The 26389-nt window shown below is 47.9% G+C and overlaps 1 protein-coding gene across 7 annotated transcripts in view; it reads right to left on the bottom strand.

Annotated features, from left to right (window-relative positions):
* The window catches only part of TECPR2 (tectonin beta-propeller repeat containing 2), a 137946-nt gene that overhangs the window by 51060 nt on the left and 60497 nt on the right, over positions 1–26389 (bottom strand). For 5 of the 7 annotated variants that reach the window (XM_045397017.3, XM_045397019.3, XM_045397018.3 and 2 more), the window contains exons 6-13: positions 24550–24862; positions 20482–20614; positions 16812–17144; positions 13436–14412; positions 10468–10651; positions 8052–8225; positions 4864–5044; positions 2864–3005 (exon numbers count right to left, since the gene is read on the bottom strand). In XM_045397017.3, the coding sequence (XP_045252952.1) occupies positions 2864–3005; positions 4864–5044; positions 8052–8225; positions 10468–10651; positions 13436–14412; positions 16812–17144; positions 20482–20614; positions 24550–24862 (2437 nt within the window). The remainder of the gene's footprint in view (positions 1–2863; positions 3006–4863; positions 5045–8051; positions 8226–10467; positions 10652–13435; positions 14413–16811; positions 17145–20481; positions 20615–24549; positions 24863–26389) is intronic. The other 2 variants (XR_012416151.1, XM_073998287.1) reach the window with 2 other exon arrangements.

Raw genomic sequence — 26389 nt, 5'->3', positions numbered from 1 at the left:
GCAGGGCAACAGCATCAACTAGGACCGTCCTGGGTATCTAGACTGTAACCCTAGCTCAGAAGGGTAGCTTGCTTCTGTAACATTCCTGAAAGCATTCACACACCTCAGACATTTCTCCAACCAGCCCTCCCTCCAGGAAGCTCCTCTCTTCTCGAACAGCTTGATGTAGGGCAAGTTCTTTGTGAGTGAACATCTGATTCTCCATCATGTTCACCCACATTTCTGCTCTGCTGGGTTTGATTACATAGAACATCACTGGCATAAATGTAATAAACCATTACTCCCGGTTGGGCACAGTGGCTCACGCCTGTAATCCCAGCACTTTGGGAGGCTGAGGCAGGTGGATTACTTGAGGTCAGGAGTTCCAGACCAGCCTGCCAACATGGTGAAACCCTGTCTCTACAAAAATACATATATGTATATTTGTACATGTATATGTATATATATGGTTTCAAGTGCACAAAATGTATTTTTAAATCATTTGCATAACTATCAAATATTACCTAGTATATAAAACTAGATACATCTGCATACAATGAACATATTATATACAATACACATTTTACCAAAGAGCAAACACAATTCATTTTTCTACATTCTCATCTGAAAGAGACCTCAGAGCAGTCAATGCAAGACAAGCCATCAACAAAGCAAGTCTGAGGTGACAATAAAACACAAAACAATGGGACGAGATACTTAAGAAACATCAAATATTGGCCGGGTGCAGTGGTTCACGCCATAATCCCAGCACTTTGGGAGGCTGAGGCAGGCAGATCACAAGGTCAAGAGATTGAGACCAACCTGGCCAACATGGTGAAACCCTGTCTCTACCAAAAGTACACAAATTAGCTGGGCGTGGTGGCGGGTGCCTGTAGTCCCAGCTACTCGGGAGGCTGAGGCAGGAGAAACGCTTGAACCCGGGAGGTAGAGGTTGCAGTGAGTTGAGATTATGCCATTGCACTCCAGCCTGGGTGACAGAGCAAGACTCCGTCTCAAAGAAAAAAAAAAGAAACATCAAATATTTCATGACCATGGACTATCAGTGCAATCTTACTACCACAGTGGCAGGCTGCGGGAGCAACACTCAACTATACCAAAGATGGAGAAAGTAGACACTCCTTTGAAAATCCATTCTAGGGCCGAGGGTAGTGGTTCACGCCTGTAATCCCAGTGCTTTGGGAGGTCAAGGTGGGAGGACTGCTTGAGCCAAGGAGTTCGAGACCAGCCTGGGTAACAGCAAGACCTTGTCTCTACCAAAATAATTAGCCGGGCATGGTGGCATGTGCCTGAGGTCCCAGCTACTTGGGAGGCTGAGGTGGGTCCTGATCCTGCCACCACTCCAGCGTGGGCAAAAGAGTGCAACCCTGCCCCAGAAAAAAAGAAAAGAAAAAGAAAAGAGATTCATTCTAGGCACTCTCGCTGGGACCAAATCACACAAAGTGAGCTTGATTATACCCTCATCCTGTTTCTTAAAGTGTTTCCTTTTCTGGAAGCACGTGGGAAATTCTCCTTTCTTTGCTGAAATATCATTTACTTAGAGGCCTTCTGAATAAGCAGAGATAGCTCAATTTTAATTCTGGGTTGGACTGTCAAACCTATTGTCTGGGCTCTTTTATTAGCACATTTATTCATAATTAAACATCATTATTACCTACGTCTTCAAATGGATGTCACTGGGTTTATTTAGCCTATAATAAATTTATAAATAATATCAAAATAAATACGATTTTTTTTTTTTTTTGAGATGGAGTCTCGCTTTGTTGCTCAGGCTGGAGTGCAGTGGCGTGATCTTGGCTCACTGCAAGCTCTGCCTCCCGGGTTCACGCCAGTCTCCTGCCTCAGCCTCCCGAGTAGCTAGGACTACAGGCCTCCGCTACCACGCCCGGCTAATTTTTTGTATTTTTAGTAGAGACGGGGTTTCACCATGTTAGCCAGGATGGTCTCAATCTCCTGACTTTGTGATCCGCTGGCCTCGGCCTCCCAAAGTGCTGGGATTACAGGCGTGAGCCACCGCGCCCGGCCAAGATCATTATTTACTCAAAGAGTTTTGCAAATTATTTCCTATGATGAAAAGTCCTTGATGTTTCTAATGTACTCAAACCCAGCAAAGTCTAATCCATCAGATAGAAAAAGTGAATACTATTGGTTGGGAGTGGTGGCTCCACCTGTAATCCCAGCACACTGGGAGGCAGAGCGGGCGGATTTCTCTCTCTCTCTCTCTCTTTTTTTTTGACAGGGTCTAGCTCTGTTGCCCAGGTTGGAGTATGGTGGTGTGATCTTGGCTGAAATCTTTGTCTCCTGGGCTCAAACCAGTCTCCCACCTCGGCCTCCCAAGTACTTGGGACCAACAGGGTGTGCCACCATGCCCAACTAATTTTTGTATTTTTGGTAGAGACAGGGTTTCACCATGTTGCCCAGGCTGGCTTTGAACTCCTGGAATCGAGTGATCTGCCTGCCTTGGCCTCTCAAATTGCTGAGATTACAGCATGAGCCACTGTGCCCAGTCTGGGTGGATTTCTTGAGCTCAGGAGTTTGAGACCAGTCTGGGCAACATGCCAAAACCCTGTCTCTACAAAACACTAGCCGGGCGTGCTGGCACATGCCTGTAGTCCCAGCTACCTGGGAGGCTGAGGTGGGAGAATCACCTGAGCCCAGGAAGTCAAGACTGCAGTGAGCTGTGACTGCACCACTGAACTTCCGCCTGGGTGACGGAAGGAGATCTTGTTTCAAAACAAACAAAAAACAAACAAAAAGTGAACATTTTAAATTTAATCCAGTATCTTTAAGGAAAAGAGAGAGGTAAGAAAAGGGAGCAGAAAAGGTCAGGGAGACCTCAGCACGCGGCCCAGAGCTGAACACCTACTTGCCACCAATGGTCGTCATCTCCTTGGGGCGTCTTGGAAACAATGCCAGTTCTGAACCACAGGTTCCCATGGATGTCCAGGGCCCAGAGAGTCTGCTGATCCCCGAGTGTTATGCAGACGGGTTCTAAAGCTTGCCTTTCGCTGAAAATGAGGAGGAGAACAGGGGGTCAGCACCCACAGGCAGAGTGCCCAGCGTGTCTGGACTGCGGACATCCAGGGTCTCCCAGCAGGCATGGCTGGGAGAAGAGATGTGACCCTGGAGCGGATCATCAAGTACCAGGGAAGGAAGTTTAAGTCTGAGTTAAATTACTGTGCAAGATACACGGTTCAAGTGGGTGGCAGCTTTTGAAAGACACACTGATGACCCAGAATGGCCGGGAACACTCTTCAGAGAGAAAATAACCTAAGAAAAAAGTGAGTAGGCACAAAAGGAATCCAAGGCCCCTGAGCGCCTTCATCTCTCTACTCCCTCCCTCACCAAGGGAGTGAGTGTAAACTCCCCCGATGTGCCAGGCTATTCTGTGCAGCGGGGCCTAGGCGGACACTGCCCTCTCTGCTGGGGACGCCCTCCCCTCCTGCCACACAGGGAAGTCCTCATCAACTTCAAGGCTTAGCTGTGGGTCCACTCTGCAGGCCGCCTTCCTAGCCTCTGCATGGAGTTCATGGTTCCCTCAGTGCTGCACGCTCCTGTTTAGGGCCATCTGTGCTAATGGGTGTCCATTCATGCACGGGGCCCCCCATGAGACCTGCAAGTGGTGAGAGCAGGGCCAGTCTCAGCCCTCTTGGCGCACCCAGCCCCTAGCACCATTCTGGCTTTTTTGTTGTTGTTGTAGCTTTTTTTGTTTGTGTGTTTTTTGTTTTTTGAGATGGAGTCTTGCTCTGTTGCCCAGGCTGGTGTGCAATGGGGCGATCTCGGCTCTCTGCAACCCCCGCCTCCCGGGTTCAAGTGATTCTCCTGCCTCAGCCTCCTGAGTAGCTGGGATTACAGGGACATGTCACCATGCCTGGCTAATTTTTGTATTTTTTAATAGAAACGGGGTTTCACTATGTTGGTCAGGCTGATCTTGAACTCCCGACCTCGCGATCCGCCCGCCTCAGCCTCCCAAAGTGCTGGGATTACAGGCGTGAGCCACCACACCTGGACCATTCTGGTTCTTAACAGGTATTCACTGAAAGTTTATTGGTTTGCTAAATTCAAACCAAGAATATCCTAATCTAGTTTTTTGAAGGACTATTAATACTTCCATATTAGTAAAATGATCTGATGGCAGTTCTATAACATCTTGAATGGTTAAAAAAAAAAAAAGCTTAATAAATTACAGTTCAGAGATCGGGCCAGGTGCAGTGGCTTATGTCTGTAATCCCAGCACTTTGGGAGGCCGAGGCAGGAGAATTGCTTGAGCCCAAGAGTTCGAGATGAGTCTGGGCAACATGATGAAAACCCAAAACCCGTCTCTACAAAAAATACAAAAATTAGCTAGGCATGGTGGCACATGCCTGTAGTCCCAGCTACTTGGGAGGCTGAGGCAGGAGGATCACTGGAGGTCGAGGCTGCAGTGAGCCGTGATTGTGGCACTGCACCCCAGCCTGGGTGACAGAGTGAGAACCTGTATCCAAAAAAAAAAAAAAGTTACAGTTCAGAGATCAACTTCAATTGATTAGCATGAAAATAAAGAAAAATATTTGGACATAAGCCGTCACAGACACTAAACAGGAACTACCTGACTAGTAGTTCTGAGTAGAGACTGTCATGACAGACTCATGACGCTATGATGCTCAGGGCTGCACAGAGGGCAGCAGCATTTTTAAAAATTGAGCCCTGCCTCAACGTCCAGTTTGCTGGTCAGAACTAGGCAGAGATTCAAGCTTAGCCTATAGCTATGGAGTCTGTGGGTACTGCCTCCCAGGGAACAGCCTTGTGGTGCCTTGTGGTGTCAAGTGGACAAGAACGAAGGGTAGGACAAGCACGACGTGAAAGGAGTCTCCGGCCCACCAGTACCTGACGATGTCACACTTCCACTGCTCGCCTTCTGGACAGAAGCTGCTCACGCCCTCCCGGTACAGGAGGGCCCTCTGCTCTGTCAGCGCCCACACCACATTGTTCCGGGCTGTGATCTGGGACAGCGGGTAGGGACAGTCCACCTTTACGGCTCTGGCACAAGGGCGATCCACACTCAGACCTGCCAGGAAGATGGGAAGAAGCCCCAAAGACACACAGTCAGAACTCCACACTTCATTTTGACTGGGTTATTGGCTTATTTTTCCTTTTTCGGTATTTTGCTATGTTCTTTCATGGTGAGTGCTTTAAAAAAAACTTAGTTAATTAATTAAAAATATAGACAGGGCCTCTCTATGTTGCCCAGGCTGATCTCAAACTCCTGGGCTCAAGAGATCCTCCCACCTCAGCCTCCCAAAGTGCTGGGATTGCAGGCAGGAGCTGCCCTGTCCAGCTGCTTTCTCGTTGTCAAGTTTAGTCAACATAAAGTGGTTAAATTCTGCCTAAATGTAACATCTATCTGAAAGCAGCTTTAGACGCTCTTTGAAAATTGAACAATTCAGAATTATCTGGTGTCCCAATGTAGCTTAAGAAGTTCTAAGAGAAGAACACAAAAGCCAAGAGCAGGAGAGTGGCCAGATGGAGGCCCAGAGGTTGCAGGGCAGAGCAGCTCTTCCAGGCAGAGGGCTGCAGAGCTGCTGGAGTCAGCAGGGACCTGAGGCCTGCAGCCATCCCTGCAGAGAGTTCCAGCATGGCGGCTCCCCTCTGCTCTGACTGGGTGCGAGGTTCCATTAATAAAATGAAACCCCGAACTTCCCAGATGAAATCTGAGGTCTGTCAAACTGCAAGGCAGTGGCAGGCCAAAACTCAGGGTCCCTGGCTCCCTGTCCAGGGCTCTTCCCTTGCCTCCTTGTGGCCTGTCAATAAAGTATGTCTAAATGAGCTCAAAGGCTATTCCCAGGAGAGCAGACAGACCAACTGTCGCCTACAAACCTATATTCCTTGACCTTAGGCCTGCAATTAGGTCTCAGTACTCAAATATGCTCCGTGACTAATCACAGACGCACCTATGGTATTGCAGTCCATGGGTGATCTTTCCTTCCACTCAACTAGGTGGGAATCACCTGCAGGACTTCTTACAGACACATTCCCGAGCAGTCCCCAGAGGGACTGCACCTAACCCAACAGGTCTGGGTGGGGCCGGCTATTGTGAAACCACTGTCCTGGTGATTCCTCTAGCACTACTGGTTAAGAGGTCACGCGCTCCTCACCCCCAGGCTAGAAGCACCTCCTGTCTCCCCCATGACCAAAGCTCAAATGTCCTGGCAGCTTAGATGTGCATGTGCCTTGCCAGAGCTACTTTCATTTAAAGAAAGACACAGGAACTAGGCTGGAGAGACCTGGGCCAGCATATGGCCTATGAAGCCAGCAAGGCTGCGCACCCAGGCTGGAGGTTCTTACACACCTAGGAGAGAGCCAGCTGTGCAAGCACTTCAACCTGAAGACTCATCCCTAGCTGACGACTCACAGCAGAGATTAAAACATGCTCCTGAGGCCGGGCGTGGTGGCTCACACCTGTAATGCCAGCACTTTGGGAGGCCGAGGAGGGCAGATCACAAGGTCAGGAGTTCAAGACCAGATTGGCCAACATAGTGAAACCCCGCCTCTACTAAACATACAAAAATGAGCTGGGTATGGTGGCACATGCCTGTAGTCCCAGCTACTTGAGAGGCTGAGGTAGGAGAATCGCTTGAACACAGGAGGTGGAGGTTGCAGGGAGCTGAAATTGTGCCACTACACTCCAGCCTGGGCGACACAGCAAGACTCCATCTCAAAACAACAACATTCTCCTGGAATCAGCAATATTCAACGCCTGGAAGACTGATCTTTACATAAATCCAACATGGCCTCTGGACAACTGATGATAACTCCTGCCCCACGGTTCTTCCAGATACTGATAAATCACACTGCTGGTGGAAGATCCTCTCCCATTCTGCTGACAGTAAACACTAACTGTCATTACAGCTTATTTTTAATAAGCAAGTCCCCCTGTGCCCTTCCATCAGCTAAAAACTTCCCTGAGGGCAGCTTCCTGTGACTTGCTGAACTGCTATTTTTATTTCGTTTTGTTTTGAGATGGAGTCTCGCTCTGTCACCAGGCTGCAGTGCAGTGGTGTGATCTCAGCTCACTGCAAGCTCCGCCTCCTGGGTTCAAGTGATTCCTGTGCCTCAGCCTCCCAAGTAGCTGGGACTACAGGCACGCGCCACCATGCCCAGTTAATTTTTTTTTTTTTTTTTTAAGTAGAGATGGAGTTTTGCCATGTTGGCCAGGCTGGTCTTGAACTCCTGACCTCAGGTGATTTGCTCGTCTTGGCCTCCCAAAGTGTTGGGATTATAGGCATGAGCCACCACACCCAGCCTGAACTGCTATTTAGAGCAAATTATGGCCTGGTGTGGTGGCTCATGCCTGTAATCCCAGCACTTTGGGAGGCTGAGGCAGGCAGATCACTTCAGGTCGGAAGTTCAAGACCAGCCTCGTTGACATGATTAAACTCCATCTCTACTAAAAATACAAAAATACTAGCTGGGCATGGTGGTGGGCACTTGTAATCAGGAAGCTGAGGCAGGAGGATCACTTGAACCCAGGAGGCAGAGGTTGCAGTGAGCCAAGATGGCACCACTGCACTCCAGCCTGCACAAGAGAGTGAGACTCCATCTCAAAATAAAAAAGAGCAAATTACTTCTTGTTTTTTCCTGGCACACAGGTAAATATGTATATAGAAGCTGGGCTTTGATATGGCTGAAAAAAAAATGCAGCCACTTAAGCTTTAGCTTAAAGAGGGAAATGAATTTTATGTCCTTCTTCTGTCTTCTTTCCTCTTAAGATCTGACATTGTAGGATACGTGATATGCGGTGGTTGGCCATAGGAGAATAAGATTCTGTTTCTGTATCTCACCAAATATTCCTATTCATTCTTGCCCTAACTTTGTCCCAGGTTGAGTTTGTGTCAATGCAGGAAACTGCTAATACATGCCAAATGGCAAATACTCTGTTCCCAGAAGTGTCTTAATTCAAATGGATTTAGCCTCTTAATCATAGTGATTGTTGTAAGCATGTTACTAGCAAAGCAGGGTGCAGCAGAGGCAGTGATGGCAGAGCTGGCAGGCCCCTGAGCGTGGCCCACGGTTACCTGTCTGCAAGTATAAGTCCCCACTGGTCCTGATGATCCAGGCGGTGTCATCGCTCAGGGCCACAAACACTGCCTGGGGCAGGGCTTCGTACCAGTGCCGCTTCCCCTTGATGGTGACTTTCCCACAAGCAAAAGCCCGGTTAGATTTCTGTTCAATCTTCCAGAGAAGGGCTCCTATGGAAATAAAAATTCTATTCACTATCCAATAAATATTAGAATATATTTCTATACAAAAGTCTTCATGCTGGGCATCGAAGGGAGAAAGACTGCTAAAACACATCCTGTTCTGTCCCCCCAAGTGGGGAAAGAGGCCACCAGACCCAGGTTTGGGCCCTTGGCCACCACCCAGCTTCAGGCTCCATGTCGCCGTCCATCTCCAAGCTTCACTTTCCTCCTGGGCAGTGGGTATCATCTCCACCTCACAGGGCTGCTCTAAAGACTGGAGGCAGGAGCAGATCAACCACATGGCCACAGAGCTGGGCACATGACAGGTGCTCCTCACATGGGATGAGGAACACTGATGACATTATTAGGTTTGAGAAGTCTCCAAATAAACATCCTGAGACACAACTAGTGCCCTAGGAGAGGCTGAAAAAGTCCTTTAGGGATTCAGAGAGAGGGATCAGTTCTGGATGAGCTGAATGGAAAAGATGCACAGAAGGAAGACACTTGCACTGAGTTGGCCCATTTTCACTGTGCAGGGGACTCTGATGAAGAGACGGAGGAGAGAGAGGAAAGGGAAGGCAGGACAGCGCTGCAGCTGGAGGCCTGGTGCAGGCCAACGCAGGCAAGGTGAGGGGCCACCAGTGATCACCGAGTGTCAGATGGGCTGGACTAGAGGGCCTGTCAGGCATCTCTGCCTGTGGTACCCTTGGCACAAGGGCTCTGCTGCCCACCAAGGACATGGGCCTGGGCCCTGAAGGACACCTTAACTGAGCACGTGAATCTCATGGAGATGGAGAGTTCCCGCTAGCACAATGAGGGACCAAGGGGCCTGGGAATACAAGTAACTAAAGTACTCAGGAATAGAACCAACGGTCTAAAAGGCCAAGGAGACAAACCTGAAGGTAAATGACAGCAACAAGAAATGCATTAAAACACACAACTGTGTAATGCCAGCTTGTGGAGTGGGTTGTTAGCCAGTCTCTAAAGAAAAATATTTTTCAAACAAACAGTGAAAGCAAGCAAGCAAAACAGCGCTGAACAAACTAATATTTTAAACAGTGACAAAGACCATGGAGAATTAAGGGAAATTCATCCCAAAACACACTGAAGTTACAGAGGACAGACGGGTCCCAAGCCACAGACTCGGCTTCGGCTTTGTCTGACTTCTATTCCAGCGTCCTGACAATAAACCGGGCTGCTTCAAGGCAAAAGTGCCCCTGCTGGCGCAGGTATCAACGTGGCCAACACAACTTTAAGAAACACATGGATGAAGCTGGAAACCATCATTCTCAGCAAACTATCGCAAGAACAGAAAACCAAACACCGCATGTTCTCACTCATAGGTGGGAACTGAACAATGAGATCACTTGGACTCGGGAAGGGGAACATCACACATCGGGGCCTATTATGGGGAGGGGGAAGGGGGGAGGGATTGCATCAGGAGTTATACCTGATGTAAACGACGAGTTGATGGGTGCTGACGAGTTGATGGGTGCAGCACACCAACATGGCACAGGTATACATACGTAACAAATCTGCATGTTATGCACATGTACCCTAGAACTTAAAGTATAATAAAAAAAAAAAAAAAAAAAAAAGGAAACAACAAGCCAATGATTCCATGCAGATAAGGGAGATCTTCCAGCCCAGGAGAACCTTGTTCAGGAAACACCAGCTCCAATTCACTAACAATGGCCTAACAGCAGCATGAAAGAATGAATGGACTTTCCTTTTAGAGTCAGGGAGTAGATTGTTCACCCATAGCAGAGAGCCCATTAAAATAGAATTCCTAAAGAGGAAGCCAAATAATTGGAATATATCCAACATACCCATGGGCCTGTCTTAGTTAGTTCGGTTGCTTTAAAGCAACACTAAGAAAGAGAAACACATACTATTTTTATAAACAGTTAGTATATTAATATCCCTAAAAAAGTCCCTCAAATTTCAAACTTTTTGTTTAGCTTACAAAAATATGATCAGGGGTTACCATTGCAATTAATAAAGAAAACAAAAACTCAAACTGAACACCATTTACACTATGAATTGACATCCAATGAAGCAATTCACGTTCTTTGGAGAAAACCCCCTTAAACGTTCCAGAAGAGGCAAACCTGGTGAGGCAGCCTGAGCCCAGAGCTGCTGCAGGGGAGCCCTGTGCTAAGATGTCTGCCCCCGGGGGCGGGGAGCAGGAGCAGGGAGCAGAAACAGGGAGCAGAAACAGGGAGCAGGAGCAGGGAGAGGGGAGGCGAACCTGAGGGTGAGACTGCCACCTGCTGGACAGCATCTTCAAACTTCTGCCAGCGCAGCCCGGCACCCGGCAGCGCACTGCAGAACAGGCTGCCTTTGTAGTCCAGGCACCAGATATACTTCTCGGAGACCACCAAGCTGAGGATGCCATAGCCGGGACCCGAGTAGCCCATCCAGCTTTCTGCAAACTAACAAGGGCAGAGCCAGTGAGTTCTGTGGCAGAGGACACAGCCACACTCGGCTTACTATTGTCAGTAAGAAAGGCGAAAGGATATCATTAACACGAGATAGTAAAAAAAGATCAGCAAGAAGCCAGGTCAACCCTCCCCCCAACCCCTACTACCTTTGGACACCCCTCTACTACAAACGTTCTGAGACGCGTGCTGCTGTCTCCCTACAAAGACTCCCTGGCGTCCCTGGATGACATTTTCTCCTGTTCTAACGCCTCTGCAAATGTAACGCTTACAGCATCACATCCTGAAGGAGCTGCTTTTATTCTGCAGGCATACCTCACCTTACACAAAGAGCCAGGTTCTTCAACATTTGGATGCAAGTAAATTTTCGGTAGTCGAATTATTACAGATGCACTGGATATATGGCACTACCACTGTCTTTTTTTTCCACCATATTTTCTTTGTTTTCTTTTTTGAGACAGAGTCTGGCTTTGTTGCCCAGGCTGGAGTACAGGGGCATAATCTTGGCTCACTGCAACCTCCGCCTCCTGGGTTCAAGCAATTTGCAATTCTCCTGCCTCAGCCTCCCGAGTACTTGGGATTACAGGTGTCTGCCACCACACCCAGCTAATTTTTGTATTTTTAGTAGAGATGGGGTTTTGCCATATTGGCCAGGCTGGTCTCGAACTCCTGACCTCAGGTAATTCACCCACCTTGGCTTTCCAAAGTGCTGGGATTACAGGCATGAGCCACCGTGCCTGACCTTACTAGAATTCTTTTAAAAATCAAAGCTAAATAAAGTCTTTGTACTTTAACACTTTCAATAAAGGCAAAGAAAATAAATGTATCTGTACAGATACTCACATAGAAGTTAACTACTTCAAAGAAAATGGTGCCCAACTCTTCTCAATCCAGCCCTGCTCACCATGGCAAGCCTTACTTCTACCCCCAACCTCCAAATAAAAGCACACCATAAAATTTCTTGGCTTTCCAGCTACCTGGAGTAGGATGAGGAAGGGAGGAAGTTAGAGAGTTGGGGGCTCAAAGGGCCAGGACCCCTGTCACCTAAGTAAGGGCTTTCCTAAATTTCTAGTCTAGAATTCCAATTCCCCACCCCACCGACAGTCTGCCTGGCTACTGCCCAGACATCAGGGGGCCATGCTGCTTGCACTTCCCACAGCCCTGCCCTTTGCTCAGTACCCTCATCTGAGTCCCACTCAACTGCAAGGATGTGAACATATACCTGGCTCCCCCTCAAGACTCTGAGGCTCAGGAAGATGGACTCCACAACTAGTGCCATGTGCACTGTGGTCCCCAGCACAATCACAGAGGCTGACAGTCAAGGCCACTCAAGAACCACTGGGTTGAAAAGATAAATACCGGATGACTGAATAAAAGGCCACCCTTGGCCGGGCACAGCAGCTCACGCCTGTAATCCCAGCACTTTGGGAGGCCGAGGAAGGCAGATTGCTTGAGCTCAGGAGTTGGAGACCAGCTTGGGCAATATGTCAAAACCCCTTCTCTACAAAAAAACACAAAAATTAGCTGGGCGTGGTGGCATGTGCCGGTAGTCCCAGCGATTCAGGAAGCTGAGGCAGGTAGATCACTGGAACCTGGGGAGGTTCAGGCGGCAATGAGCCATGATTATGCCACTGTGCTCCATCCTGGGTGACACAGTGAGACCCTGTCTCAAAAAAATAAATAAATAAAAAGCCAGCCTTATGGCATTTTGTCTCAAAACAAGTAAACAGCACGTTTCACTTCTGAGGCATGACAGCACACGGGGTGAGCAAGGGGGTCCTGGGGCCCGCCCTTCACTCGCTATGTGACCTTGTGCGAGCTGTCCAGCTGTTCTGTGCTTCAACTTTCTCCTCTGTAAAATGGGGACAAGGACAGTGCCTATTTTATAGTTCGTGTGTAGAGAAGTAAAAGAGTTAAACCTGTAAAGTGCTTCGCAGGACACCTGCACATGGTGAGCACTGACCGCGCGTCACACTGCTAGCACTGACAGAATCCAGTGTACACTATGGAAAGCACATGTGGCTGTGAGTGCACAGCCATAATTCATACCTCACATCACCAGTTAGTAGGAGACATGACAATACACAGTTAGTTTTGAAACAAATACATCTAGTAGTAATTAGTTGCTAAGGGAAGCAGGCACTTTAAAAAAAATCACTTTTAATATAAAATGCTCAAGGATAGTTAAAAGTCATCTCCTAGTTACATGTGCTGGGTGGACCTACAAAGACTGGTTACTCCGAACTGTTCCTGCACAGCTTGCAGGAGAGCCTTGGAGCCACTGTTTGGAGGTTGAGGAGACAGCAGTTCTGGAAATGGCCTCATGCTCTTGCAGATGGTTCCTCGGAGGGGTCTGAGGAGGAGGACAGGAGAGTCCCTGCCTCCAAACTGCTCAGAGCTTTCTCTACTCCACGGGTGGACAGTCCTCTAGCCACTGGTTTTCTGAGATGGCCCCAGGCCAATTCAGCCCTGCCCTATGATGGCTAACAGTAAGTGCCTCTGCCAGCCTGCACTTGTGGGGTCAGAGGAAACAGCAAGATGCTACCTTGGTTGGGGAGGCAGGTTACTGAGCAGGGGAGAACAGGTCAGAAGTAGCTCAAGCCATCATAGTCCCTGTGCTGGAAATCCCCCGAAACCCAGATTTGAAAACAGAGTTGGCCTTTGGATTTTGCAGGAGGAATAGATTTCTTTCCATGAGAAGGAAAATAATCAGTCTTGCCAATTATTCCCCTCAAGAAAGAAGCCTTAGCTACGTTTCCACCACCTGAACCCACATACCTGATCTGGCTTGAGCAGCCCGGCATCATCTGCACCCAGCCGGCTCAGGTCCTGCTGGGAGCGACTAGGTCCGAGCTCTGTCACACTTGCCTCTGAGGATGAAGAAGGAAGCCCGTGGGCATAGATGTCCTCCTCATCGCTGGACGTCAATGCCTGATCCCGTGGAGGCTGCTCAAGCCAGGCCTTGGGAGTGCTGGCCGCCAAGGCAGAGACCGGAGTCAACTGTCCTCCCACACTCCCCAAGTCACGTTCAGAAAAGGGCGTTTCTTTCTGACCTGTGTCATCATCAGTGCCAACATGCCAGAGATTTGTGCTGAGGTGGCCAGAGGCCTCCATGCTGGTTAGGACGTCCTGCTCTTGGCTGGGCTCCACGGGGCTGCCTTCATCAGCTCCGGTCCCAGGTAGCCACTGCCCAGCACTTGGGGCCAAGCTGAGGCTGGAAGGCACGGTGAGTGAGTTCAGGAGGGGCGCTTCACAAAAAGTGCTTTGGGGGCCAATGGGTTGGACATCTTCCCCATTCTGCACCCCAGGAGAGCTGTGCTGTTCTTGGAAGGGTATCTGTGTGCTATGTGGTCCATCGTCTGCAGGACAAGGCTCATCTTCAAGTCCCGTGCCATCACTGCCTCTCACATCTTTCCTCACTCCATTGAGCAGCTCCTGCCCATATGCATGGTGACAGTGTGGCATTTCAGTTCTAATGTCATCTTCCACAGCCAGAGAATCAGGCGCAGATCCTGGCACCTCCAGGACATTAAACGTTTCGGGGTCAGTATTTTCCTGTGGGACACCGTTCACTTCACCACTGAAGCCGCTTTCCAGGTCTGGAGACTCTGCACTTAACTGATCCATGCTACTGCCCAGGACACTTGAGGTCATTGACAGCAAGTCTGTGTTCAACGACTGGGGACTGTCCCCAGGAAATTCGGAGCAGGGTGTAGATTCCAGGGAGCTGTGACAGGTGCTCCTGCTTCCACCTTCTAATTCAGAATAAGAACATTCAAAATAAGGCACGGTTCTATATGATTAGTAAGAGACTAATTCGCACACATATTTTTGGCTCAAGAAAAAATATTTTAAATAAACATTATTTAGTGAATGAAGAATAAACCTCTTAAGTACAAATAATCCCAACAAAGAGATGCTTTCCATGCATGCAAGTACTGAACGAACCCATGGGTTTGAGGCCTCACTCAAGAAACGCCAGCTAAGAAAAACCAGGGGACAGGCCGGGCGCGGTGGCTCACGCCTGTAATCTCAGCACTTTGGGAGGCCGAGGCGGGCGGATCACAAGGTCAGGAGATCGAGACCACCCTGGCTAACACAGTGAAATCCTCTCTCTACTAAAAATACAAAAAATTAGCCAGGCACGGTGGCAGGCGCCTGTAGTCCCAGCTACTCGGGAGGCTGAGGCAGGAGAATGGTGTGAACCCGGGAGGCGGAGCTTGCAGTGAGCCGAGATTGCATCAGCACTCCAGCCTGGGTGACAGAACGAGACTCCATCTCAAAAACAACAAAAAAAGAAAAACCAGGGGACAAACTGAGATGTTCACCTGGGTCACAAACCAATTCCTTATAATTATTAAAATGCTTAGAAATCTAATAAAATTTCCTTCAGTGCTGCAGTCATCTTAGCTAGAGAGGATGAACAGAAACCAAGGAGTAAAAGGTTTAAAAAATTCAGCGTTACACAGCCATAACAAAGAATGACATCCAGGCTGGGCACAGTGGCTCTCGCTTGTGAGCCATCTGAGCACTTTGGGAGGCCGAGGCGGGTGGGCCACCTGAGGTCAGGAGTTCAACACCAGCCTGGCCAACATGGTAAACCTCTACAGCTACTTGGGAGGCTGAGGCAAGAGAATTGCTTGAACCTGGGAGGCGGAGGTTGCAGTGAGCTGAGATCGCGCCACTGCACTCTAGCCTGGGCGACAACAGTGAAACTCTGTCTTCAATAAATAAATAAATAAATAAATAAAAATAAAGAATGAAATCTTGTCCTTTACAGCAATATGGATGAAACTGCAGGCCATAATCCTAAGCAAATTAATGCAGGAACAGAAAATCAACTGCATGTTCTGACTTGTAAGTGGGAGCCAAACATTGAGCAAGTACGGACATAAACATGGGAAGGACAGACACTGTGAACCACCAGAGCGGGAAAGGAGGCGGCATGGGTCAAAAACCACCTACTGCATACCATGCTCACTACCTGGCTGCTATATACCCATGTAACAAACCTGAGCATGGACCCCTGTATTTAAAAGTTGAAAACAAAAAAGAAAAAAATTCAATGTTACATCCCATATTTGGTAGCATATTCAACACTAAACATAAAATGTCCCATGTATTTACCAGCATAGATCTTTCGGTTTCCAATACTTTCCACCCAGGCTCACAGAATCTCTGGTTTAATTAATGGTATACATGGATAAACCAACCTTTTTTTTTTTTTTTTTTTTTGAGACAGAGTCTCGCTCTTGCCAGGCTGGAGTGCAGTGGCCCGATCTCGGCTCACTGCATCCTCTGCCTCCTGGGTTCAAGTGATTCTCCTGCCTCAGCCTCCCGAGTGGCTGGGATTACAAGCACGCGCCACCACACCCAGCTAATTTGTGTGTTTTTAGTAGAGACGGGATTTCACCATGTTGGCCAGGATGGTCCTGATCTCTTGACCTCGTGACGCCCATCTGGGCCTCCTAAAGTGTTGGGATTACAGGTGTGAGCCACCGTGCCCAGCCCCGACATTTTAATGTAAATATTGAAAAGTATGCCAGGCACAGTGGCTCACGCCTGTAATCCTAGCATTTTGAGAGGCTGAGGCGGGTGGATCACCTGAGGTTGGGAGTTCGAGACCAGCCTGACCAAGATGGAGAAACCCCGTCTCTACTAAAAATACAAAATTCACTGGGCATGGTGGTGCACGCCTGTAATCCCAGCTACTCGGGAGGCTGAGGCAGGAGAACTGCTTGAACCCAGGAGGCGAGGTTGCGGTGAGCCGAGATCGCGCCATTGCACTCCAGCCTGGGCGATGAGCGAAACTGTCGCCAAAATAAATAACTAACTAAATAAAATAATAAAAAATAAATATTGAAAAGTACAAAACCGAGACCCTTTAAGCAGGGTGGTGCATACACAGGTGGTCTGTCATCATTTAGACCTTTGTGTGTGTGTGTGTGTGTGTGTGTGTGTATGTATATATGTGTATGTGTGTGTGTATTTTCCGTTAATGTGAAGTATTTTGCAGTAAAACTCCTTTGGGGAAGAAACGTAGGTGTTCTCTTTTGGATGAATGGGCCAGGGCTCACTCAGTTAGCAGTGGGATTCCCAGAGAATTGGGAAAGCCTGTCACCCCAGGTGGGTGTATGCCAGCTACAGAGGGTACCTGTCTTCTTCTTCTTCTTCTTCCTTTTCACTTTGATAGGCTTCACGACAAGCTCCTGGTCAAAGTCCTCTGAGCTGATGGCGTTGAATCTCTGTGAGGGGGGCTGGTTGCCTTTGCCCAGCTCAGGGGCGGCCTGGAGCCCAGGGGGCAGGAGCCCGGAGCTGCTGTCGGTGGAGTTGAGCGAGCTGCTCCTGCTCCTTGGCTCACTGGCCACGGAGCTAGCCACAGAAGAGCCTCTGAGCCTCGTCTCAGAAACTGTGGCCCCTGGTAGCTTCTCTGCTTGCTGCACGTGGACTCGCTCTGAGCATCCAGACATCTCCAGACCATCTCTCACTAAGAAAGAAGAGTCTGGTTTTACCACTAGTGATCCAAGAGAGAGCTGATGTGCACTTATCCAGGTTTGCTAGCCCTAAATACCAGTTGTCACATAGGCGCCAGCCGGCTAAAGAACTGAAAGATTCTAAATTCATAGAAACCAGCAAAACTAAAAGAATCACACAATTGAGTCTAAGAAATAGTTTTTGTTCTTCAAGAAGCTCATATATTAAAATCAGTAAAATAATTTGCCATAGCTGTCTTTTTAAAGCAACTCAGTAGTAAGGAAAGGTTAGGAGTGGTGGTTCACACCTATAATCTCAGCACTTTGGGAGGCTGAGGTGGGGAGATCACTTGAGCTCAGGAGTTCAAGACCAGCCTGGGCAACATGGTGAAAACCCATCTCTACCGCAATACAAAAAATTAGCTGGGTGTGGTGGTGCATGCCTGTAGTTCCAGCCACTTGGGAGGCTGAGGTGGGAGAATCATTTGAGCCTGGGACGTGGAGGTTGGAGTGAGCTGAGATCATGCCACTGTACTCCAGCCTGCACGACGGAGTGAAACCTGTCTCAAAAAAAAAAAAAAAAAAAGTAAAAAAATACTACGAATACAGCATTTCTCACTTTAATTTACAAAGTATTTATAAATGAGAGATGCCTGTGTATAACAAAACAGCTTAGTTATACTATGCCTTGAATATACTTTAAGATTACTCAAAGGGCACTTGAAAATATATGTGTAGCTGTAATTAAATTTCCTGAAAGAGGGAAAGGTAATTTTCCATTAGAACAAATTCAAGACAGAGAAGTCCATTACCACACAGCATCAAGGCAAGTAGACAGCAGAGTGAGAGCAGGCATGTGAGTCTCTGTCCCCTGTCCCCGAGACCAAGGGCCAGTGAGCTTACTACTGCAGTGCACTCATCCTTCCTGCAACATGACACCACAGGGCACCAGGCCAGAGCAGTTCCAGCTACAGTACCCTCAACACAAGACCACAGCCCACTTTGATCCCTTCGCCATCCTCTCTTTATCAGGGATCCTCTGTGTGCCAGACATAGGGCTAGCTGCTGGGACATGGCAGTCCATGAGACATAGGAATTCCTGCCCTTGAAGCACGCACATTCTATTGAGGGCATGTGTTAGGGGAAGACTGTAGGCAATGGAGTGTACGCTGGAGACTGGAGGGGCAGGACTCTGCTCTGAAGCGACTTGTCGAAGATTACATAAGTTAATGGCGGATCTTGCCTAGAGCTGCCCTGTCCAACAGACAGCCACCAGCTACTTGTAACTATTGAAACTCACATTGATCAAAATTGGGCCGGGCTCAGTGGCTCGCGCCTGTAATCCCAGCACTTTGGGAGGCTGAGTCAGCAGATCACAAGGTCAGGAGATCGAGACTATCCTGGCTAACAGGGTGAAACCCCATCTTTACTAAAAATACAAAAAAATTAGCTGGGTGTGGTGGCGGGCGCCACTTAAGCTGGACATGGTGGCTCATGCCTGTAATCCCATCACTTCGGGAGCCTAAGGTGGGAGGACTGCCTGAGCTCAGGAGTTTGAGACCAGCCTGGGCAACATGGTGCATGGTGAAACCCCATTTCTACTAAAATATAAAAAATTAGCCTGGTATGGTGGTGCACACCTGTAATACCAGCTACTCAGGAGGCTGAGGCAGGAGAATTGCTTGAACCCAGGAGGTGGAGGTTGCAGTGAGCAGAGATTGCGCCACTGCACTCCAGCCTGGTGGACAGAGCAAGACTCCATTTCAAAAAAAAAAAATTAAACAAAATGTAAAATTCATCCCTCAGCTGCATTTGCCATATTGCAAGTACTCAGCAGCCACCCATGGACAGTGACTGCCTACCAGACAGGGCAGATGAGAGCATCTTCATCACTGCAGAAAGCTCTATGGGCAGCAGAGGTCCAGAGCTTAGCCTGGTGGCCCCAAGTCACCACCCTTCCTGAAAGCCATACTGTCCCTCTGATGACACTGTCTGAGGGGCTCATAAACTCAAGAGTCAGAGCTTATTCGCTTCTTATACAAATTATGTTTTGGAATATTCATCCCAATTTGCCCTCTCTGACTTCAGAGGTAATGGCAGTGAGGAGGAGGGTGCTGGGGCCCACATGGCTGTTGTTGCCACCATTAGGAACAAGTTCCCTGAGGAACCCAAATATATAAAGTGTGTGGATGTCCGCACGAGGACACATATTAGGATTCTTTGCTCATTAAAATTTGGGCTTGTATGAATTACCAAAAAGTGTCAAAAGCACAGAGAAAAATCAATCCTACAAGAAAGAACTGAGTTAAGGGTAAACGGTAAGTCCCAGATAACGGATTTAAATCTTCTAAAACTTCATGCAAATCTATGTCTTTTGGAGCATTAATCCCACATACTGTCTCAGACGGAGATCAGGGATCAGTAAAGTGGTTTCTGATTTTTCCTTCCTCCTTTCTCAATCTCCCCATCTTCCACAACCATGAAAGCAACTCCACTAAATGTGAGACTATCTGATGTAAGCCCTAAAGTAGGTGACTTTCAAGAAATGTAGTGTAAACACTATTTTTAACAATCAGAGGAGCGGCCAGGCGCGGTGGGCTCACGCCTGTAATCCCAGTACTTTGGGAGGCTGAGGTAGGCGGATCACCTGAGGTCAGGAGTTCGAGACCTGCCTGACCAACATGGAGAAACCCTGTCTCTACTAAAAACACAAAATTAGTCTGGCATAGTGGTGCATGCCTGTAATCCCAGCTACTCAGGAGACTGAGGCAGGAGAATAGCTTGAAACTAGGAGGCAGAGGTTGTGGTGAGCCGAGATCGCGTCATTACACTCCAGCCTGGGCAAGAAGAGTGAAACTCCGTCTCAAAAAACAAACAAACAAACAAAAAAAAGAATCAGAGGAAACCCTCCAAATCTTCCATGTTCAAATAAAGTTGCAATAGTTTAGCAAAATCATGGTAAGTTTTTGGTTTTGTTTCTGAGACGGGGTCTCACTCTGTCACCCAGGCTGGAGTGCAGTGGTGCGATCTTAGCTCACAGCAACATTCGCCTCCCAGGCTCAAGTGATCCTCCCACCTCAGCCTCCCGAGTAGCTGGGACCACAGGCACACACCTGGCTAGTTTTTTGTATTTTTGGTAGAGACAGGGTTTCACCATGTTGCCCAGGTTGGTCTTGAACTCCTGAGCTCAAGTGATCCACCCACCTTGGCCTCCCAAAGTGCTGGGATTACAGGTGTGAGCCACCATGCCTGGCTCAATGGTAAGTCTGATCAATTATTAACTGTGATTACAAACAACAGAGTATAGTACTTCCCATCATACACACGGTACATTTTATAATAAATACAAACCTATTGATGTTAATCCTTCAGGCCTGCTTGAAATTCTTATAATGTTCCTATCTCCTTTCAAGAAAAATATTTCATTTTCTGTGCATGAAACAGACACAATATCACCGGATCCTTCCAAACCAGCAATTGTGGCCTGTCAAAAAAAAAAAAAAAAAAATGCATGTGTGAGAGTCCAAATCAGTCAAATGATAACTGCACTTTACTATGGCAACTTTCTGAAAATTCCAATTCAATCCAAAGTTAGGTAACATCTGACAGATTGGTAAGCAGGATCTGAGGGGTCCCCTGGCAGGGTGAGGCCTCAGTCATCTCCGACCCATGTGCCACCCTGCCCTTGTCCCTGCTGCAGGTGCATTGGCCCTGACAACCCAGTCCCAGCCCCGTTCCTCCATGGTGCATGCATGTGCTTCTCTTTCTGCTCAAATTCCTTTCCTGTCCATGTTTGCTGGGGGAGTTCTAGTTCTCTCCAGATGCCACCTCCCTGAGAAGCAGCCTCGGACAAGCTCGCCCTCTGCTGCAAAGCCCAGGGCTCTCAGGGCTCGCGGCACCTCATCCAAACCTCCGCTTGGCACCCCACTCCTGTGGCTGAAATAGCGTGCGGATAGGTCTAGTCCTCCTACTGTGTGCATTCCTGCAGGAGAGGCCAGTGTACACTGCAGCTCAAGGGTTTTGAATGAATACACGAAGGGAGGCAAGGTTCCTTCAGCATTATCTGAAAGGGGTGGAAACAAAACACAGGACATCCCGAGCCCACATAGACTTAAAGCAAGTCCTTGCTTTGCTGTCAACAGTGCAAATAAGAGACTGTAATTTTAAATAACTGATGGACAGCTGCAAACATAACATTTGTTTCTGAAAGCTGCCAGTCATGCTGCCACTGGGTGGTCCAGACTCTGAGGGTGACTGTGACATCTGTCCCAGACGGTCCCGTCTCCATTTCTCTGCCTATAAAATGAAGTTAATTATACCTACTGGGTAAAGCATCGGGTAAGTGCTCAGATGAAAAAACCAATGCACAGTTACAAAGCATCTTGATGCTACTAATTAACAAGTGCACATAAGTCCAAAAGGTATCCAGGGCAAGAAGTTCTCTGTAACTGAGGAAAGGGTGCAAAAATATCTTTCAGAATATCCCTTAGAAAATGAACAAACTCAAGGCACCTTAGTGATTCCCCTAAATCGAAGCTTCTTACACCCACCCCATTTTACAGGAAAGAAAACCAGGCTCAGGCCAGTAAGAGACTCTTGGTTAAAGGCGGAACCGAGCTAGAAGAGTCGAATCTAGTTCTGCCCCTCCACCCCGGGTCAGTTTTCTTTCTGCCAAGCCAGTATTACCAGGCACGGCTGATAATAATTCAGAAGGCTTCAATGAGGAGAGGATGAACTTCATGTCCTGCTGACACACACCAAAGAAGAAAACCCTTTCTTTTATTTATTTTTTTTTTTTGGAAATGGAAGTCTCACTCTATCGCCCAGGCTGGAGTGCAGTGGTGTGATCTGGGCTCACTGCAACCTCCACCTCCCAGGTTCAAGTAATTCTCCCTGCCTCAGTCTCCCGAGTAGCCAGGACTACAGGCACCTGCCACCATGCCTGGCTAGTTTTTGCATTTTTAGTAGAGACGGGGTTCTGCCATGGTGGCCAGGCTGGTCTTGAACTCCTGACCTCAAGTGATCCGCCTGCCTCGGCCTCCCAAACTGCTGGGATTACAGGTGTGAGCCACTGTGCCTGACCAAAAACCATTTATTTTCTATAGTGAGGCTCTGCTTATAAGAGAAAGGGGTGCCTGGCAGAGGCCTGTTGAGCTCAGAATGGAAGAACGTGAACAGGACAGGGCCTGGTCTGGAATCTGGAGGTGAGGAGTTGGGAGGGTGAGGCATAGAGATTATTTTAAAAAGAGCAAAAGCTCTGCTCTTAAGACAACGAGAAACTGAAACTAAACAGCTGTGTTTAAAGTTCCTAAATCTGTCTCTAACGATAATCTGTTATCATCTTGGTTTAAGCAGAAATTGTTTCCTACCATGATTTTAATGATGTTGGAAATTTGCCCAAGATATGTTGCTAAGTAAAGAAAACCGAAAATAAAAAACAAAAAAACAAAAACAAAAAAAAAACAAGTGGCGGCCGGGCGCGCTGGCTCATGCCTGTAATCCCAGCACTTTGGGAGGCCAAGGCGGGCAGATGACGAGATCAGGAGATCGAGACCATCCTGGCTAACATGGTGAAACACCACCTTTACTAAAAATACAAAAAATTAGCTGGGTGTGGTGGTGGGCGCCTGTAGTCCCAGCTACTAGGGAGGCTGAGGCAGGAGAATGGCATGAACCCGGAAGGCGGAGTTTGCAGTGAGCCAAGATCGCACCACTGCACTCCAGCCTGGGCGACAGAGCCAGACTTCATCTCAAAAACAAAATCAAAAACGAAAACAAAACAAAAAACCAAGTGGCAAAATGATGTGGCTCCATTTGAGTAAGAAGACAAGGGCAAAATAACAGAGAAAGCATGCTGAGGGAAGGGCCCCTCCTCAGGAACTAAAATTCTCTGCTACTGTTTCTTTTTTTTTTGAGATGGAGTTTCGCTCTGTAGCCCAGACTATGGTACAACGGTGAAATCTCAGCTCACAGCAACCTCCGCCTCCCGAATTCAAGCAATTCTCCTGCTTCAGCCTCCTAAGTAGCTGGGATTACAGGAGTGTGCCACAATGCCTTGCTAATTTTTTTATTTTTAGTAGAGACGGGGTTTCACCATGTTGTCCAGGCTGGTCTCGAACTCCTGACCTCAGGTGATTTGCCCACTTCGGCCTCCCAAAAGTACTGGGATTACAGGCATGAGCCACGGGGTGCCCATCCTCTGCTACTGTTTCTGTCGTATTTGAGTTATCACTGTATGTGCTCATAGTAATTGGATAGTCAGAAAAAACATGACCCAAATAGATTATAAAGAACAAGGTTGGGCATGGTGGCTTACGCCTGTAATCCCAGCACTTTGGGAGGCTGAGGCGGGTGGATCACCCGAGGTCAGGAGTTCGAGACCAGCCTGGCCAAAATGGTGAAACACCGTCTCTACTAAAAATACAAAAATTAGCTGCGTCGGGTGGTATGGGCCTGTAATCCCAGCCACTTGGGAGACTGAGGCAGGAGAATCACTTGAACCTGGGAGGCGGAGGTTGCAGTGAGCCCAGAAAAAAAAAAAAAGGGGGCCAGGCGCGGTGGCTCAAGCTTGTAATCCAAGCACTTTGGGAGGCCGAGACGGGCGGATCACGAGGTCAGGAGATAGAGACCATCCTGGCTAACACAGTGAAACCCCGTCTCTACTAAAAAATACAAAACACTAGCCGGGCGAGGTGGCAGGCGTCTGTAGTCCCAGCTACTCAGGAGGCTGAGGCAGGAGAATGGCGTGAACCCGGGAGGCGGAGCTTGCAGTGAGCTGAGATCTGGCCACTGCACTCCAGCTCTGGGCAACAGAGCGAGACTCCGTCTCAAAAAAAAAAAAAAAAAAAAGGGCCAGGCATGGTGGCTCACGCCTGTAATCCCAGCACTTTGGGAGGCCAAGGTGGGTAGATCACGAGGTCAGGAGTTCAAGACCAGCGTGACCAACATTGTGAAACCCTGTCTTTACCAAAAATACAAAAATTAGCTGGGTGTGGTGGCATGCATCTGTAATCCCAGCTACTCAGGAGGCTGAGGCAGGAGACTTGCTTGAACCCGGGAGGTGAAGGTTGCAGTGAGCCGAGATCATGCCACTGCACTCCAGCCTGGGCAACAGGGTGAGATTCTTTCTCAACAACAACAACAACAACAAAAGAACAAGTTTAATGTGTTTACATACAAAAAACATACATAATTTCTTGACAGAGAATTGGACCTAAATGTCAAAACCAAATTTTTTTTTTCAAATCTATAAAAATGACCAAACCTTCATTTAATTTCCTTGACTGGCCCAAAGGAAAAAGTAAAGTGTAAATCAATACTGCTCCTGGTAGCATTCTGAGGGCGCTGAGCAGAACAGTTTGTAGAGAAACATTCTCTTGCCTACAGACACTGAAGATATGGCAGCGTCCCTTCGCTTACCTGGTTGACTGTGTCTAGGAGATAGATACTATATTCATTCCAACTCAGCACCCAGCCTTCTTGAAAGAAACACGAAACAAGCCCCAGGTGCCTCTCAGGTAAGCTGCAACTTCCCCTGTTGGGGGATTCCAGACGTGGGTGCAGTTCAAAAGGCTTGACTCCCCCGGCAAAAGCATCTTTCAAGATAAATGTGGCTTGAACAGTCCCGTGGACATCAGCCTTCCACAGCCGGAGCCCGGGCCGTGATGCATACAAGGTTAGATCACTTTGCTTACAGAGTCCTGGTATAAAACAAGCACCAAATTTCCCAGTACTAAAATTAGAAGGAAGAAAGAAAGAACAAAAAACAGACACGGACCGATTTAAAGTAATGCAGTTGTCAACCCTCAATATTAAGTACAAGAATTTTCTGGCTAAGACAATAATTGATTTTTCACCCTTTCTACTGTTTGTTTTTTTGTCAGTTAAACCACACTGTCACCCCTTACCGACAGAGGCCCACCACACCCTCACAGGTGTGTGCCCCGTTAGCACACAGGGAACCATCACTGAGTACCCACACAGCTTGCACTGCGCCTGGGGCTTGATCCCACTCTCGTGTCTAATCCTTACAACAACCATGTGTGGCAGATACAGTCACACACCACGTAACATTTTAGTCAGGCTGGGTGCAACGGCTCATGCCTGCAATCCCAGCACTTTGGGACGCTAAGGGAGCAGATCATCTGAGGTCAGGAGTTCTAGACGAGCCTGGCCAACATGGTGAAACCATGCCTCTACTAAAACTACAAAAATTAGCTGGGCGTGGTGGCGCATGCCTGTAGTCCCAGCTACTCGGGAGGCTGAGGCAGGAGAATCACTTGAACCTGGGAGGCAGAGGTTGCAGTGAGCTAAGATCATGCCACTGTACTCCAACCTGGGTGACAGAGCAAGACTCTGCTTCAAAAACAACAATAAGCCATTTTAGTCAATGATGGACCGCAAATACAACAGTGGTCCCATAAGATCATAATACCATATTTTTATGGCACCTTTTCTATGTTTAGACATACTAATACTTACCTTGGTGCTACAGCTGCCTAAAGTATTCAGTGCAGTCACAAGTGGTGCAGGTCTGCAGCCCAGGAGCAATTTGCTGTACCATTTAGCCCAGGTGTGAAGTAGGTTGTACCTACCTCCTACGTTTGTCAGTACACTCTATGCTGTTCACACAACAAAGATGTCACCTAACAATGCATTTCTCAGAATATATTCCTGTCGTTAATTGACACATGACTGTATTCCAACTCTCGTTTTGGAGGAGAGGAAAGTGAGGCAGAAGGTGAAGAATCCAGGTCTGCTCATCCTTTCCTGCTGATTCTGTTGCTCTGACATCTGATTGCTGTGCTCACTCCACATCCTGAATGAATGAGCTTCACGCAACCCATCTATAGTGTTGCCCTTTGAGAATTTCTCTAAACCCATCAGAGGCACCAATGTCCCTTCCTGTCCCCAAGCTTGATATTTTTTCTTTCTGAAATTATGAAATATCTGACACAAACAAAAGAATATGCTATATATAGAGTCACGGGTCACTTAGTGACGGGGATGTTTGAGAGATCTGTCATTAGGCAATGTCTCCGTTGTGTGAACATCATGAGTGTACTTACACAAACCTAGATGGCACAGCCTATGACACACCCATATAGTCTAGCCCAGGGATGTTCAATCTTTTGGCTTCCCTGGGCCATATTGGAAGAAGAACTGTCTTGGGCCACACATAAAATACACTAACGATAGCTGATGAGCTAAAAATAATAATAATCACAAAAATACCCTCTTTTTGTTTTGAGACAGAGCT

This window comes from Macaca fascicularis, chromosome 7, assembly GCF_037993035.2.
Source record: "Macaca fascicularis isolate 582-1 chromosome 7, T2T-MFA8v1.1".
Classification (NCBI taxonomy): Eukaryota; Metazoa; Chordata; class Mammalia; order Primates; family Cercopithecidae; genus Macaca; species Macaca fascicularis.
The sequence above is the reverse complement of the archived record's forward strand: the minus strand, read 5'-3'. Positions and strand labels throughout refer to the sequence as shown.